Below are 16,820 nucleotides of genomic sequence, written 5' to 3'. Positions count from 1 at the left end.
TGCTTAGCTTACAACTTGCAATTGACCAAATTCACACACAACTCTTACTTTAACTTGAGAATTTGATTAATATCTTAAAAGAAGTAACCTTTACCTTGAAAACAAAGCTTAACTTTAAACATGGGTTTGGTTGCTTGTTTGACTAAGAAAAGAATGTGTATGTTTTCTCAAAATAGAATACCCTTTACTTTTGGTTTCTTTAATTTCTTTTTTAGATTACACCAATCTATTATCTTACTTAAAACAACCTAAATAAAACTTTACACGTTACTAAAATGTGCTCAAGGTTTATGAAATAACACAACTCAATTTTTTTAGTGACACTCGGCATTTTTCTTTAATGTATTATAATAGGGGTGGACCTACATAGTTTCCGTCGGGGTTGTGGGACACCAATGTTTTTTAAAATTTATTTAGAAGCGATATATAAAATTTTTTGAAGGGCCCCACATAAATTAACACTTGGACCCCATAAATATATTACTTATCTACTCTGGTGAAAAAGATCCCGGTTTTATGTCTGGAACGTCCCAGGTTCGAGGCTTCTCTACACCGGTTTACACCTTTTTTTTGCTATTTTAAATTTTGGGATTTTTACTTACTTAACACCCTTAATTACATATTTCCCTACACCTAAACAAGCAATTACATATTTCCCCTTTTCATATTAAATTACCAAGTTACCTATATCCCTTACCATTAATAAATTAATTAAACAAAACAAAGTTATATTAGTAATTTTTAAACCCACTCCATCAAATCATCTTCTCCAACCTACTTCCGGCAAGCCCGATTTTTTCGGCAAGCTTCCGGCCATCTCATCACCGCCATAAATGACTACCACTATTTTTTCCTTCTGAATCACGCCGTCTCATGTACACTTTTTGATTATACTTGAGTTGTTTTTGTTGGTAAAAAAAAATTAAATCTAAAACTTTTTATATTGACCGACGATTAAAAAGTTCGATGCCAATTGGTTTATTAGTGTTCGATATGTTCGTCTTTACATCGACTCGGTTTGGATTGAACTTGAGGAGATATGTAGTTGATGTTTTAAGGAAGGTGATATACGTAAATACTTATTTAATTATGTCATTAAAGGTAAAACAGTCATTTAATTAGTTAATTTTAATAAATTGGGAAGATATGTAATATGTGTGATATAGTGAGGAGAAATTTATAATAATTGATTTTTAAAAAATGAGTAAATATGTAATAAGGGAACCTAGAATATTCTAGCCCCTTACATTTTTTAAAAAATTTAGTCAAATAGTCAATAATACAGTAATTAGGGTTTCATAAGTTGATAATAACATCAGACCAGAAACAGTGCGGCTCAAGCCTCAACACTGCTCAAGCCCCTCTGCCGCGCTTCTACCAGCCACCCTCTCGACGCTCCTCCTTCGTCATTGCTTTCTGATTTTGCCAGGTAATTTTAGGGCTAAAAAACTTACTCCATAAAATAAAAAAGTCCAATTGATTGATTTTATGCAATTATATACTTAGATTGGTAATAATATGTTGTATATTATTGTTGGATTGTGACTTTTTTGTTTTAAAAACTTCAATTTTAGGGTTAATTATGCAAAAATCATGGGGAAAGGGTTTGAAGATGGGATATATATATATATAGGGGAGGGTAACGTACAAGTGAAATTAACGTGCTAAACATGAGAATCAAGTAGTGTAATTATATATACAAGTAGAGTAATAATGTAATTACATCATAGAGTAATTACGTAATTACTCTATGGTGTAATTACATAATTACTCTACTTGTATATATAATTACTCTACTTGATTCTCACGTTTAGCACGTTAATTTCATTTGTACGTTACCTGTAATTCCATATAAATACAACTTTAACTCAAAAAACAACTCAAAAATACATTAATAAACCTCAAAACATGAATCAAATATCACACATGAACAATGATAAGTCAAACAGAAACTTAATCAATTACAAAAGATGTAAAGAAACCAATCTTGGATTTTCAGGATACAATTTGTTTATTAGTGATTCGTTGTTTACTAAGATTACTTGTTTCAACCTTATCTGCTAGGTTAAAAGTCATTTTAAAAAGATATGGGCCGCCAAAAACTATAAAAAATATCTTGGTTTAAACCGGTAAGTTTTAAGAAACCCGCGGTACAATGTTCTAGCAAACTGTCCAAAAATACCAGTTGCCTTACCTGACAAAGAGCCTGTATTTATTTACTTTCTATTTTACAATGGCAAAGCTTTAATTTTGCATATGGAAGCATGCAACTTGTTCATATCATACATTTCACTGCTGGAATTCTACATTTTTGAATGACATAGCCCAGTTTTTTTACTGAGAAACTTCACACTAACAGAATTTGCAATGTTTTCTCTTATCGTTTCGAATGACATCTTATTTTGTGTGTTTTATTATAATGATATTGTTTTCTATTATGTTTCTCGATCCGACCTGACCCGACCCAAACAACGACCGACCCAAAAAATTTGAACGTCGAAAATAATGGGACCCCATTGTCAAAAAATCCTGGGTCCAATGATAACTTTTTACTTATTATTATTATTATTATTATTATTATCATTATTATTATGATGTCGATTAAGATTAATTCGCTCTTTTATGTAATAATTAGGCGAATGATGACCAAAAGTGTTTACGAAAATGTTGTAATTATTATTATTATTATACAGTTTGGTAGCTTCATGATGCAGCAATCAGTTATTATTATTACTTGTTGGATGTTATATTAGCATGTTGTTGCTGTTACAATTTTGATCATTTTAAAATTGTAAGGAGGAGTATTTTGTAGTAGTTGAACTAATATATTGTGGTATGAAATGTTGAAATTTGTTTTTTCAAGTATCCTGCTAAATAAAACTGAAGGTGATTTGTATATTATTTTATTAAAGTTCTGTCTTTCGGGTGGGTTCTCATTTTTAAGGGTTTTTTATAATGTGTCTTATTGTTGATAAACTTGCTAGGCGCTAAGCGGCCGGCGATTTGGTCTGGGTTTGACCAATTAGCGATTAGTCTCATCGATTAGCCAATTTGAAAATTGCTACAGTTTTGGTAACCAGGATTGTTTTGTTGTAGTAGTTGAACTAAATTTATGGTACACAGCATGTTGTTAAAACTGAAGGTGATTTGTATATTATTTTTTTTATGAATTATCAGAATTTTCTGTCTTTAGGATTCTTATTTTGTTTAGATTTTTTATATTGTTGATTACAGTGTTGTAGAACTCGCTACGCACTAGTCAGCCAGCTTTGACCGAGTTTGACTGATTAGCGATTAGTGTCTTCAACTAGCGAAAATCGAATTGGCAAGGCAGTGATTAGCGACTAGTCGCCGGTTAATAGTGATTTTTGCTACACTGGTTGATTATGGTCTTGTAAGCAGCTAGAGTTGAAAACAGGCTTTGAATCATATTTAATATTGTGATCATAAGGTTTTGGTCTAAGTTCAAAATGTATGAATTTGATACACGTTGTTAATATCCTGAGTTCTATATCGGACACGTTGATCTCAAAATCACTACACTGTTGTGGTTTAAAGCCCCACCTTTTCTGCCCGTTAACAATGTGTTACCTTTTGAAGCCCCATTGGTTGTTTATATCGATTACTTTTAAATTCTATCACTTTGCCTATGAAATGAACAAGTTGTTTATTTCCTATAACATTGTTACCAGCTACTTTACGAAAAATCCAATCCAAAATTTGCTTTCTTTCTGCTAAAATATATGCATACATCATCTTATTACTTCAAGTTTATGAATTTTTTGTTGCAGCAGGTTGACGGATGGAAGAGACAAAGGTGTCCGACAAAATTGAAAGGTGTGGTTTATAGTTTCAATTATATATATATACGTTTGTTTCTAGTTTTTGTGTTAATGCCTTTCTTTGCTTTTAGAGAAGCACCTCAACTAATTACAGTACTAAAAGACATAAAAGGCGGCCTTGATGATCTCCGAGCTAAAGTCCAGCTCTTGACTACAAAGGTTCCCACCCTTGATTCGCTTGTTTTTGTTTCAAGTAATTATATATTTTAAAAGTTTTAACTCTCAGGTAAAGTCAGACGTATATCCAACAAAAAATGGAATCAGCTATCTTGAGGCTAAGCATCTGCTTCTTCTAAACTACTGTCAGTCACTCGTATATTACTTGCTTCGCAAGGCAAAAGGACTTTCTGTTCAAGGACATCCTCTTGTTCACAGTCTTTTGGAGACAAGATTGTTTTTGGAGAAGGTTTTTTTTTTCCCCTCTAGTCTTCATGCTTGTTATGTTTCATTGTTATTTTAGTTTTAATCATTTAAATGTGTTGTATAACAGTTTTAATGATTATGTGCAGATACGTCCCATTGATAAGAAGTTGCAGTACCAAATTCAAAAATTAACAAGGATAAATGTGGACTCAGATAAGCCTCATGAAGTAGATGATTCTTTGAAGCTTCGTCCGAACCCAGACATGCTTATTGACAAAGTTGCCCCTGATGTGAGTTGTTTTTTCTTTCTATGCACTTAATGCGGTGAAAATCGAATATCGGTCAACGACTGATATTTGAGATATCGGTTATCGCAGTGGGATATCGGTGACTTTATTATCGTGCAGAATTTATATATATACATGTATAAAATCGTAAACCTGTATATATTAATACTAATATCAAAAGTCAAAACTCAAAATATTAATACTAATATCAAAAGTCAAAACTCAAAAGTGTCGATATTTGAAACATGATCTAATCGTAAGCCATGAAATCTTCCTTCTAGTCACATCAACCCAAGGCATCCAAAATATCGGTCAACATTGGTCAAATATCACCGATGACATCGGTACCAATATTCTGATCGATATTTTGCTTGGGGACTGATAACCAATATATCACCGATATCCTACCGATGTATCGCCAATATTAACTGCATAGTTTTCATTTCCTTAAATCAATGGGTTCAAACAAAGACATTCTTGCTAACAAAATGTCTTATGTTTATTTATTTATAGAATAATGATGGCAAGTATCGACCCCCGAAGATTGCACCAGCTTCAATGGAGGAAAGTCAGAGCTCAAAACATGAAAGAAATGCGTTAAGGAAAGAGAAACAAGCTTATAGGCAAGCTATGCAGAGCGAGTTTACAAGAGAGTTTTTGAATGATCTAGAAGGAAAGCCTGAGGAGGTTAGGGATCTGTTATTTATTTTCTTGGTTTTGTTTTTACGCTTGATTGATTTGACGGTTATGTAATAATAGGTGAGGGAGGTTATTGGAATCGAAGATAGAGAGGTGAGTAAATATAAAGCAAAATTGGAAGACCGGGCAAGGAGAGAAGAAGACCTCTTCACTCGAGCTCCTCTTACGAAAGTGGAAAAAAAGAAGCTCAAACACATGCGCAAATCAAGAAACGGGTGGGTCAGCCTTGTTTTTCCTTTTTTTTTTTAAATATAGTCTTTTATGCACAGTATGTTTTTTTAAAGTGATTTTGTATGCATGTAGGCTGCTTGGTCTTGCTGATGGCTTCTCTGAGGATATCAAAGCTTTACCTCTTGAATATGGTGATGGTGTTACATCATCTTTCATGGATTCAGATGGCGGAGAAAGGAAGTTTAAGAGACGCAAGGTATCCAAATTATTCCATTTTCTTTCATGGTTTCAGTGTTTCGTGAACACGATGGTAAAATACATTCGTTTTAAGTGCTTTACCTTTCTATTATGGGCGTGCACGAGTCGGTTTTGAAAACGGCTTGGTTGTTTTAGTTTCAAATTTTTCGGCTTTTGCTATTTGCGCTAGAAATTTTTGGGCCCAAAAAAAATTGGCACACAATAATGATATTTTGGTTTAAATCTTTAGTTAGTTAATTAACAGATTATTAAGTATTTGGGTTACCCTTTTTATTAACTTCTTTTAAACTACATATTAAACAAAATAAAAATTGAAAAATTCATAAATTCGGTTCTAATTATATGCGAAGCCGAAAGTTCTGTTTTTCGGTTTCATGCACACCCCAAGTTGTTTTCTCTTCAATAAGATCTATAATATATATTTGATTCTTTTTTGCATAATAAGATCAATGATACATAAAATTCTTTTTATCTTAAAGGGAGATGAGTGTACATTGTTGTGCTTTGTTTTAAGGGATGACTTCATACATAATAAAATCATTTAATCATAATGTGAAATATCCCATTTTCATACAAAGATTTTTGTTATAGGCAAATATGAAATTTGAATTTTGGTTGGGTGGTTTAACATTTCTCTTTTGTTTTTTTTACATTGTTGTTTTATCATATGTTTCTTGAATAGTTGTTATTTTTTATTTATTTGTAATATTTTTTTTTTCTGCATTTGATATGATCAACTGACAACAGAGAAGGCATTAGGGATGGAAGAAAGGTGTTAAGCTTCTCCAGATGCAGCTAGCTAATGACAAGTGGAATACAGTCTTTACTTTAAACAACAAAGTGATCAAACTTTTTTTTTTTTGTAACTTTTATTTGTTTTTAATAACATGCTATCTGTTTTTCGAATTAAATATAGTGTCATGTAAGATGAAGCGACTGTCACTCATTCTCATTAACTATGTGTTATGTTTAATAACATGATTTTGTAACTTTTTTTGATGGTGTTTACCTAGGTTTGGGCCAAATTGTGTCAAGAATCACATATATCAAACTCTTTACGTTTGGGTGTATAAAGGTCCATAACCATTAGAGGTAAAAACAACCCGAATTTGGAACCGGACCAAAAAAAAACCGGAACCAAGTTTTTTTATATATGGGTTTTTACTATCTAAATCGTTGCCGACCCTGCCTGTAGGGTGTAGATAGGGTACACATTTCAACACCAAAACTCGTACCAGAAACCGGACCCGATTTGTACCCGGTAATACCTGAAACCCGGAACCGCGTTTTTCAAATACCCGATCTACACCAAAAATTACCCGAAAAACACATGAAAATACCCAAAAAACACTTGAAAAATACCCCAAAAAGTTGCAGCCCTTAAAAAATCCTCATTTCATACTCGAAAAACACCCGAAATTGGGGTTTTTCAATACATGAAAATAGGGTATTCAAATACCAGGTTTTAGAATACTCGGTTCTATATCCGACCCAAACCCGGTGCATAGGGTATTGATTTTAGAGATAATACCCGGAGCTGAATTCAACCTGGGTATGATCAATACCTGATTTTTCAATGTCGGCCATATCCGAACCTGATTCTATACCCGAAACCGGATATTAGGAAAACCCGATTTATGCACATCTAATAACCATAACTTATTTCTTGGTTTGTATTTGTATTTGGCATCTTTTAAACTTTAGACAATATGATTGAACTTTTATTTTAAGAGAGACCATAGATGACCGGAATGGGTATAAAACTAGTTTAGTATTTGAACCGGACTCTAAAAAATCGAAATTCGATTTGAATCGACATTGAATTTGATTCGAACTTGGTAATAGAATTTTGAATCAAATACAAATTCAATTTATGTACATTCTTTTATTATATGTATATATTTATTCAAGGCAACGATTAACTAAACTAGCAATTACCCTAAAATTATTATATGTCTAAAATTACAAATCCCTAATCTATATCGGCTCTAAGATTCTAATCTCTATTACTACCCTTTCCACTTTTCAAAAATCTAAATTCACATCGCCACTTCCACATGCCCATTCAATTAAATAAACGATAGATGATTGAACAACCCTGCCTCTCTACTATCTCCACTTCGACAACCCTCGAAGCTAGTTCATAAGAACGTGTCCATCATTCCACTCCAGCTATCATTGGAAAACATTAAGTCAATGCATTGGACTTCGATTATATTTAGATTTCTTTCTCCCATACAATATCATATTAAACTCGATGACCTCATTGTAGTATGTCAACGACCCTCACCTAGGTGTGTTTAGTAAATGAATCAGACTCGAAAAACTTTAAATTTATTCAAAATCGTAATTGCATATTCGAATTCGATTTGAACTCATAAATCGGACGTCAAATCGTATTCGAATCCAGCTTAAAACTTTCAAAACTCGAATATTCCAATTTTGATTCGTTCAACACGTCAGCACCCCTATATAAAAACCAACCCTTTGCTCAAGGATAAGTGTAACAATGAAACGAATTACCAATCCCAGCATACATAGTACATGTGTCATGGGAGCTATAAGAATAGTGACATGTTAAAGCAATCTAAAATAGTGTTTCAAAGTATCAATTATCATAAAAGTCTAAGAATGTAAAACAAAACATGTTCTTGAGTGGCAGATAATAGGACAAGAGGTGTCATGAAGTGATTTATGGTGGTGTTTTGGTTAGCATGCTTGCCCACAAACGGACAATACTAAATGATATATATGCCAGAATGTGCTACTGCCAATGCTTGCGTCTTTAACAACAAGCAATCGCCACCATCATATCAATCCTGAATTGAAACCTTCGTTAGCTTCAAGCATGCACAACCACTTTAATTACTATCTTTTGAATACTTTATGTACAGAAAATAGCCATTTTCACTTATATCGTCAACATGAGTTTTTATCTTTATAATCATGAAATACATAAATAAAATTTACATATCCACATTCTACCTTGTTTTAGGTTTTTTATTTCCTTGACTGTTTTAGTGCAAATGATTGTTGGAGGACACACCTTACTTGAGTTAAAATCCTGTAACGGTGGTGTTCTCCTTAACTAGTGGCATACATTTTATTGGAATTGAACCGGAACTCCATGAGGTTCCCACAATTAATCCGTGCCACATGCGTGGTTCAAACCCTGATACATCACCCCTTGCCTAACGCTTAACCCAACTAGCATTTACCAACTGAGCCAAAGATCATTGACCGTTTACCTTGTTATACTCAGTATTTGCTCATTTGTTTTCGAACATCTTTTTCACATACCTAATTTATTTTGTATATTAACATTAAAGTATCCCGTTCTAGTCTATTTTATTTTTATAAAATTTGAATAAAAACCAACAGTACGTGAAATAATTTCCCGTATATCTTGGCTATACCTAAAAACAACTAATTTGATTTTTTTCAGGTGCACATTGGAAAGTTTATTTTAGATTTTGTTTTACATTAAAAGTGGCGGAAGGTTAATCAGGCATCATGTGGTGGCGTTGATAGCTGAAAGACAAGGGTACATGCAACAATCGGCCGGTGTCCCGGTGGTTGAGTGTTATGTGTCTTATGTCCAAGGCTTGATGCAAAACTACTAGAGCCAGGGGTCTCACCGGAAACAACCTCTCTATTCTTACGGGTAGAGTTAAGGCTGTCTACATCTTACCCTCCTCAGACCCTACCATAGCTTTGTTATTGATAGGATTTACTGGGTACGATGATAATGATTAATCCATTGGTTTAAATTTTGCAAGATTTAGATAATTTATATCATTACACGGATTTCTTTTAACGGCTAACATACATCTCAAATCCTACCTACCTCTAACCGTACAGTGTTGTATATCATGAAAATTGAATCCTTAACTAGACGAAGAGGACTCATGCATTTTCCATAGTCTTTGTAATACTAGGACACAATCTCATTTGATATGGTTGAAGAAACGTGGATCGACTCACTGGTAGACGATCAACTTTCCTCGGGTGTGATTATGCTATTTCACCGATGGTTCTCTGGAATCTGGACTCTTCCACCTACAAAATGAACAGCACCGTCAAACTTACCCCTCAGAAAGGGACAGAGGGGTCCTCTTTGGGGTAACCCTCTGGTGTGAGAATAAGAATTTGTAGGAGAAGATAATAATCTGACAGTAAGGAAATTGGAGTGTATTGCTTAATATAGCTGAATACTGTGTAATAGGGTGTGCCTCTCCTTGTGGAGTTGATGTGGTATTTATAGTGCTAGGGTTTCCAATGATTGGGCTCAGACCCAATTAGAGCCTTTTTGGCCTCCTCCTATAGCTTCGCGCCACGTGTCCTTGGGACACCTGGTGCTTTTTCATTGGTTAGTTGCACGTGGGTTTTGCTGAGTTGTCCACCTTTCATTGGCAGCTGTCAACATCAGCATATTCTTATTCCTTAAAAAGATACCTTCTGGAAGGTTGTCTGACGTGCACAATCAAGGTTGTCCTTACCCTAATTTGGATAAGGACGAGGTTGATTATGTGCATGTGTGATATGCGCCTATCCTGAGGATGCGCGAGGTCTTCTCTTTATTCTCACGCGCAGATGTTTCATGCGCAGATGTGATATGCACAAGCATGTGATATGCGCCACGCGCGGATGCGCCACGCGCAGATGTGATATGCGTGAGCATATGTGATGCGTGAGCATATGTGATGCCTGAGCATGTGATGCATGAGCATGTGATGCCTGAGCATATGTGATATGCGTGAGCATATGTGATATGCGCCATGCGCATAGGTTTTGGCTTTGTGCCTTCATAATGTCTTGATTTCAAGCCTCTTGTCTATATCTTGTGGGTTGACCCGCCTCGCTCGGTGTTGAGGCGGGTACATACCTCTTCAAGCCCCCCAGTCTAATGTGTGTCTTGTCTCGCGCGAGCGAGGTAAGATAGATATTAGACTTAATAGTTTGCTCTTTTAATAAGGTTTGTCTTTTCTTCTTATTACTCATCGTTGCGCGAAATTCTATCATTTTGGTTGAAAACGAATCGTCCCTGTATGTGGTTGGTTGTTGCTGACATGCGTCAGTGATGGAGACGTGTCAGATTTTTCGTGTGCTCGAGGTGCTACAGTTGCCTTTCATGTCCCCTCACATAGTGTCAGGAACACGTGTCGCGCTCGCGTTGGTCCGTACCTGCGAGTGGTGGCGCGTGAACTTTGGCAGCACCTGTATCATTTCTTTTCGTGTCCCCTCACACAGTGTCAGGGACACGTGTCGCGCTCGCGTTGGCTTACACCTGCGAGTGGAGGCACGTGAAGTCCGATCAGTACCAAATTTTCTCTCTCCCGGGCCTATAAAAGCAAGCCCTTAGAGTTTTTATCCTTCATCTTCCTTGTTGTTTATTCAGAGCTTTCGTTTCTTTCATTCTATTCCGATTACCTGTCTTCTGCTTCCAGATCTCTGTTCTTCAGAAGCATCCTTTGTCCGTTTTTACAGTTGTATGTCTGATAGCTCAGACAACACAATCTCCCCTATCCATCGCCGTGTTAAATCGTTAGTAATGTCTACATTGAAGAAGACCGGCAAGGGGAAGAGGGCTGCTGAGGCCTCATCGGAGGAGGTAGGGAAGACCAAGGCAGTGAAGAAGTGGGATGAGATCCCCTGTAAACTGAGGCAGTCCGATTTTGACAGCCTTATCGCATCTCAGGGTTTTCTCCCTGAGTATGGCTGCATGCTGCCGGCGGCCGGGCAAACGGCGGCGGACCCGCCCACCGGCTATATATCCCTTTATTGCCATTTTTTCACCCACTGCAACCTTCGTCTCCCTATGACAAGGTTTGTGGGTGCGCTGCTTAAGTTTTATGGGATTCATATATCCCAAGTCCATCCGTTTGGACTCGTGCGCATGACTCACTTTGAGTTCATGTGCAAATCTCAGCGCGAGGAGCCCACCCCTCGGCGCTTCCAGTTTTTTTATAAGCCCAAGATCCAAGATTCTTGGTTCTCATTTATTCCTCGCAGTCAGAAGGTCAAGTGCTGCACTGTTTCATTCAAGAGCCTTCATGACTGGTCTGAGAGATTTTTCTATATCAGGGCTGGTGTGATCCCCATCCGCATGACCATGCGCGCGATCTCTTCTGCGCCTGCGGATGTGGGTGTCTTCAAGAACCCAACTGGCGCCTGGGTTAAAAAGTTGACTGCCGAACCATCCCCCGCCAAGAACATTTGCGAGGAGGCGCTGGTGGGGGTTGGTATGAGCAGGAGGTGGGCCGACAGCGCGACTGAGCCCGTTATCCAAGTTGACGGCTTGTGTAAGTTAATCTCATAGCATTACTTCTGCGCGAATATAATTCGTTTTGCTGATATCATTTGACTTGTTTGTGCAGTCAGCAAGGACTATGTCCACGCCGCCTATGATGAGCATATGGAGGGTGGCTCCGTCGCGCTGGGCGCTGGGGAGGTTGGCTTTCCCGATCGCTTCGATGACATGTTCATCCCTGTTGATCTGGGATTTCTCTTTGACAGCGATGCGCCTGGTAAGCCTTTGTACTTATGCTTATGCCTTTATAATACCAAATTTGGCTAACATTTCCGTTGCACATATTGTAGATGCGCTCGAAAACTACGAGCTGGAGCTCGCGGAAGAGGAGGAGGAGGAGGAGGCTGAGGTGCCCCAACTAAAGCGTAAGGCTAAAGGGAAAACTGGCGCAGGGGCCAGTAAGAAACAGAAGAAAGATGATGCCCCTGTTGTTCAGGATCCTCCTACTCAGGCGAAGGGACTTGAGAAAACCCAGGTGTTTACCACCAAGTTTTCCTTGTCTTCCCTGCCTCAAAAAGTGGGCAGACCTCCTGTCCACACGAGGTATGGTGCCACTACCTCCTCCCTTCGCGCGGCGGAAAAGGGGAGTGGCGTTGCGCCTGCCGTTTCCTCTTCGACAGGTATACTTTGCTTATCCTTTATGGTTCTATGAGCGCGATTCTGATAGAGTTACTAATGAATCTTTGCTCACTCAAATGTTTGTAGAGCCGGCGACCTTGGTGGACCAACCTCAGGGGCAACAAGGTGCCGAGCCTGCGCCGGAGGTCGCTTCGAAGTCCCCTGTTTTACCCTCAAAAAAGGGTAGAATGGACTTCATGGCGATGTTTGACTCGCGAACGGAGTTGCGCCAAGGTATGTATTGCGCCTTTATTTTCTGACTTTTTTCTTTTAGATCAAGTTATGAACCATTTCTTTTTGTTGATTTTTTCATAGGAGTCATTGCTGGCGTACAAGCTGCTGGCGGCACTGCTGGCGCCGGTGCCAGCGCCGTTGGTTCTGCTCCTGCTCCTGCAAGCGCTGAATCTCCCCTCATCGGGATTACTAAGGAGCAGGAGGCCGTTTTACGCGCCGACCTGGCGGCGTCGAGACCTCCCTCACCTCCTCCTGCGCGCAGCCCTCCTCGCGAGACTGATTTTGGTTCTAGGTCGCAGGAGAAAAGGCCTGTTTCAGAGGAGGATGAGGAGGTTCAAGTTGAAGGCTCCGACAGCGGCCGCGCCAGCCCTGCAGCGCCACGGGGTTTCGTGGCGCAGTCTTCTCGTGGGGCTGGCGCTGACTTTTCTGCTTTATCCCCGCAGGTATTGGTTCGTTTTTGCTCTGCTGCGCGGACTTCCATATTAGTGTTTTGATGACTTAGATCATTACTTTGTGTTTGTAGGAAGCCGATCACATTTACCGCCCGAGATGGAATATTACTGAGGACAGCTCATTTCAGTCCATGGGTGTGTGTGCGGACTTCTGGGCTCATTCTGTGCCTCCAGCTGAAAGGAGGTTTCAGGAGGACCGCGCTCGAGATGACTTTCTCAACGATCATCTGTTTGCTGGGTCGGCTTTCTTTGCTGCCTCCCAAGAGCTTCGCTATGATTCGTAAAGGTATGTGATGCTCTTGCGGAAGCCAAGCAATAGGCTAAAGTTTCTGCTTGGCATCTTTCTGATGCTCGAGAGAGAGCTGAGAAACTCCAAGCAGAGCTCAGCGAGAACAGAGCAAGTGCCAACACTGCCTTCGTGAAGCGCGGGCATGAGCTACAGGCTGCGCGGGAGAAGCTACAGGCGGCCGAGGCGGACGCGGCCAAGTACGCGCGTAGAGTGCGCGACTTGGAGCTGGACGCGGAGGCGCGTGACCAAGCTCTTGTCCAGTCTATAACTGACAAATCATCACTGGAGAGTGAGGTTGCGCGCCTGAAGAAGGAGCTGGCGGCCGCGCAGGCCGAGAAAGATGAAGCCTTGGCGACGGCAGCGTCTAGCCAGGAAGCACTCGAGCTTGCGCGAGCGGAAAAGGAAGAAGCCTTGGCGGCAGCAGCGTCCGACAAAGAGGAGCTGAAACAGACTAAGGAAACTGTTGAGTTGTTAAACTCTCAGATTCCTGCTCTTGAGACGTCTGTTGCTTCCCTCGTGCAGGATCGCCAATGGCTAATCTCACAGGGTATGACTCGTTGCGCTTACGCGATGAAATACTCAGACGAGTTTCAGGCCCTTGTGATGGATTGCAACGCTGCCGCGCGCTTGGTGGGTCGAGCTGAAGGGTTTAAGGATGGCTATAAATATGGCATGCTGAAGAAGAACCCATCCGACTACCCTTATCAGAGCGACGTTGCCTGCGCGGACATGGCCGATATGGGGGAGAAGTATTTGAATACTCCCATCCCATCCTTGTGCAGGTATTTTAACCTTAATGAGATTACCTTGACTTATTTTCCAAGTCTTTTTTGTACTCATATTTTTCCATATGATTTGCAGATATCCGCGCTTGCAGACCAGCCCGACCTCGGCGCGCTAAAGAAATTACTTGACGAGTGCGAAGGGGCTGGTGGCGGCGATGATGGCGCGGGGAATGCTGCTCCTGCTAGCGGCTCTGGCGTGGCCAAAGGATCCGCTCCTGACACTATTGTGATAGAAGACTCCATTCAGGATGAACAACTTGACTATGGTCAGTTTGGAGATGACGAGGAGCGGGCTGCGCCAGATGCTGAGGGCGGTGATGAGGACGATGAAGAGGCTGACGTCGACGTGGAGACTTGAGAAGCCCTTCATGTTTTTTTTTATTTGTAGTTTGTATCACATCATCTTGTAAACTTGTAAATTTCAATGCTTTGGAATGAAATTTTGTTTTTCCCTTCTTCGCATCTTGCGCATTCCCCATTCATCTCTTTATATTGCATGTTTGCTTGTTGAATATAAGATATGCTTGCACGTTTAAATAAGAACAAGGTTGTAAGGAAATTATTATACTTAATCCTTGTCATATTGTAAGTGATTTTGCCATATCTTGATTATGTTGACACGTGCCTTGGCGTTTTCATTATTCCTCTTTTGCGCGCCGTTATCGCGCATTTATTATATGGAATTATGAGTTTTTTAGCCTTTACGTGTCAATATGTGTTACTCAGATATCCATTACAATTTCATGCGCGACCTCGACCTGAGACCTTAACAACTATGTTTTGGCATTTGCTTTGCCTTAGTTGTGCTTAGGTATTTTTATGGTCAGGCTGCGCAGCATGTAGGATGGATGTTTTGAGTGATTTGAGCTAAGGCTCACATTATTGGGCTAAGGCCCTGAGCTAAGGCTCATATTATTGGGCTAAGGCCCTGACGTTTTAGAGTTAAGACTCGTTAACGCGTTTGAGCTTGAAGCTCGCGCATGTATGTTTTACTTCGTTTTATTTCGTTTTGATGTCAATACAATGTTGTCATATTGCTCAAAATTAATAAAGGGAAGTGTGAAACATGTATGCAAAAGGTAATAGAATCCACATTAAGAGAAGATAGCGCGTATCATTATTCATAATGGCTTAAAGAGCCTTGATTACAAATTTGACAATTTTTACATGAAACATTTTCTAAGCTGTGCTGCGTTCCATGCGCGCGGGATCTTCTTTCCATTCAAATCTTTTAAGGCGTATGCGCCTTTTCCCAATTCTTCCAAGACTTGATAAGGTCCCTCCCAATTGGGGGACATCTTTCCCGGGGGAATCGCGCAGCTAGCTTCATTGTTTCGAAGGACAAAGTCATTCTTCTTGAAGTGGCATTCTTTCACGCGCTGATTGTAATATTTTTCCAGTTTTTTCTTGTATTTGGCTTCACTGATGATAGCCGCCTCTCTGCGCCCTTCAAGTAAGTTGAGATCCAACCTCCTTTCGCGCTCGTTATCAATCTTGGTCATCATGAGCACTCTATGGGATGGGCATCCAATTTCTGCTGGAATCATTGCCTCCGTTCCATAGGTTAGGCTGAACGGGGATTCGCCATTGCTGGTTTTGCTTAATGTCCTGTGCGCCCACAGGACATTAGGTAGCTCGTCAACCCAAGAATGGGATTCTCCCTCCAACCTTTTCTTCAGCCCATTCAGCAAACTTTGGTTCGCGCGCTCCACTTGGCCATTCCCCTGAGGGTGGTATACTGAAGTGAAAATTTGGTTGATGCGCAATTCCTTGAGCCAGCTGGATATCTTCTTGTCAGTGAATTGTTTGCCATTGTCGCTCACAATTTCCATGGGAAGGCCAAAACGGCATATGATGTGGCTCCAAATAAACTGCTTCATCGCCTCGGCTGTGATTTTTACTAGTGGCTTGGCTTAGACCCATTTTGTGAAATAGTCTACTGCCACTACCAAAAATTTTACTCGCCCTTGCGCTTGCGGTAGGGGACCCACAATATCGATTGCCCATTTGTGGAATGGCCATGCGGAGGTCACCGGAATCAAGTTGTTCTTTGGTCGCATGGTGTTTGGCGCATAGCTCTGACATGCTTTGCATTTTTGGATCTCTTTTAAAGCGTCCAAGTACATGCCTGGCCAATAGTAACCTGCGCTCATTGCCTTGGCAACCACCATGCGCGGGCCAGCATGTATTCCACAGATTCCTTCGTGTATCTCTCTGATCACATAGCTTGCTTCCTCAGCATCAAGGCATTTCATGAGCGGTCCAAGATAAGAGCGTCGATATAGTGTACCATCAAGCAGTTCATAGTTCTGCGACTTGTGTCTTATCTTCCTCGCCTGTGCGCGATCATCCGGTACTTTTCCCTCCTTCAAGAATTTCATTATTGGAGTTATCCATGATGAAGGGGTTGTATGAGTTACAAGGACAGACTTCGCTCCCACCGACGGGTTGCTCATTACTTCTACTCTGACATCTTTGCCAAAGTGATCGAAGCTGGTTGATGCCATCTTGC

At 39.8% G+C, this 16,820-nt stretch overlaps 1 protein-coding gene across 1 annotated transcript; it reads left to right on the top strand.

Moving 5' to 3' along the window:
• Window positions 1-3,802: 3,802 nt before the first annotated feature.
• On the top strand, window positions 3,803-6,456 carry LOC143635644 (uncharacterized). Its single transcript, XM_077103421.1, has 8 exons — window positions 3,803-3,837; window positions 3,914-4,001; window positions 4,069-4,248; window positions 4,352-4,495; window positions 5,006-5,179; window positions 5,252-5,406; window positions 5,495-5,618; window positions 6,368-6,456. The coding sequence occupies exons 1-8, from the start codon at window positions 3,803-3,805 to the stop codon at window positions 6,377-6,379; spliced, it is 912 nt and encodes a 303-aa protein (XP_076959536.1). The 3' UTR covers window positions 6,380-6,456.
• The last annotated feature ends 10,364 nt before the right edge of the window (window positions 6,457-16,820 follow it).

Source organism: Bidens hawaiensis, unplaced genomic scaffold (assembly GCF_021521415.1).
Source record: "Bidens hawaiensis isolate Kalapana, Puna unplaced genomic scaffold, B.hawaiensis_p1.1 tig00007641_1, whole genome shotgun sequence".
NCBI lineage: Eukaryota > Viridiplantae > Streptophyta > Magnoliopsida > Asterales > Asteraceae > Bidens > Bidens hawaiensis.
Note: the sequence above shows the minus strand (reverse complement) of the source record. Positions and strands in the feature narration are given on the sequence as shown.

Coding starts and splice junctions, on each gene's coding strand:
- LOC143635644 (XM_077103421.1), top strand. CDS start 3,803: ATGGAAGAGACAAAGGTGTCCGACAAAATTGAAAG. Junction 3,838..3,913: donor GTGTCCGACAAAATTGAAAG/GTGTGGTTTATA, acceptor CTTTGCTTTTAG/AGAAGCACCTCAACTAATTA. Junction 5,180..5,251: donor TAGAAGGAAAGCCTGAGGAG/GTTAGGGATCTG, acceptor ATGTAATAATAG/GTGAGGGAGGTTATTGGAAT.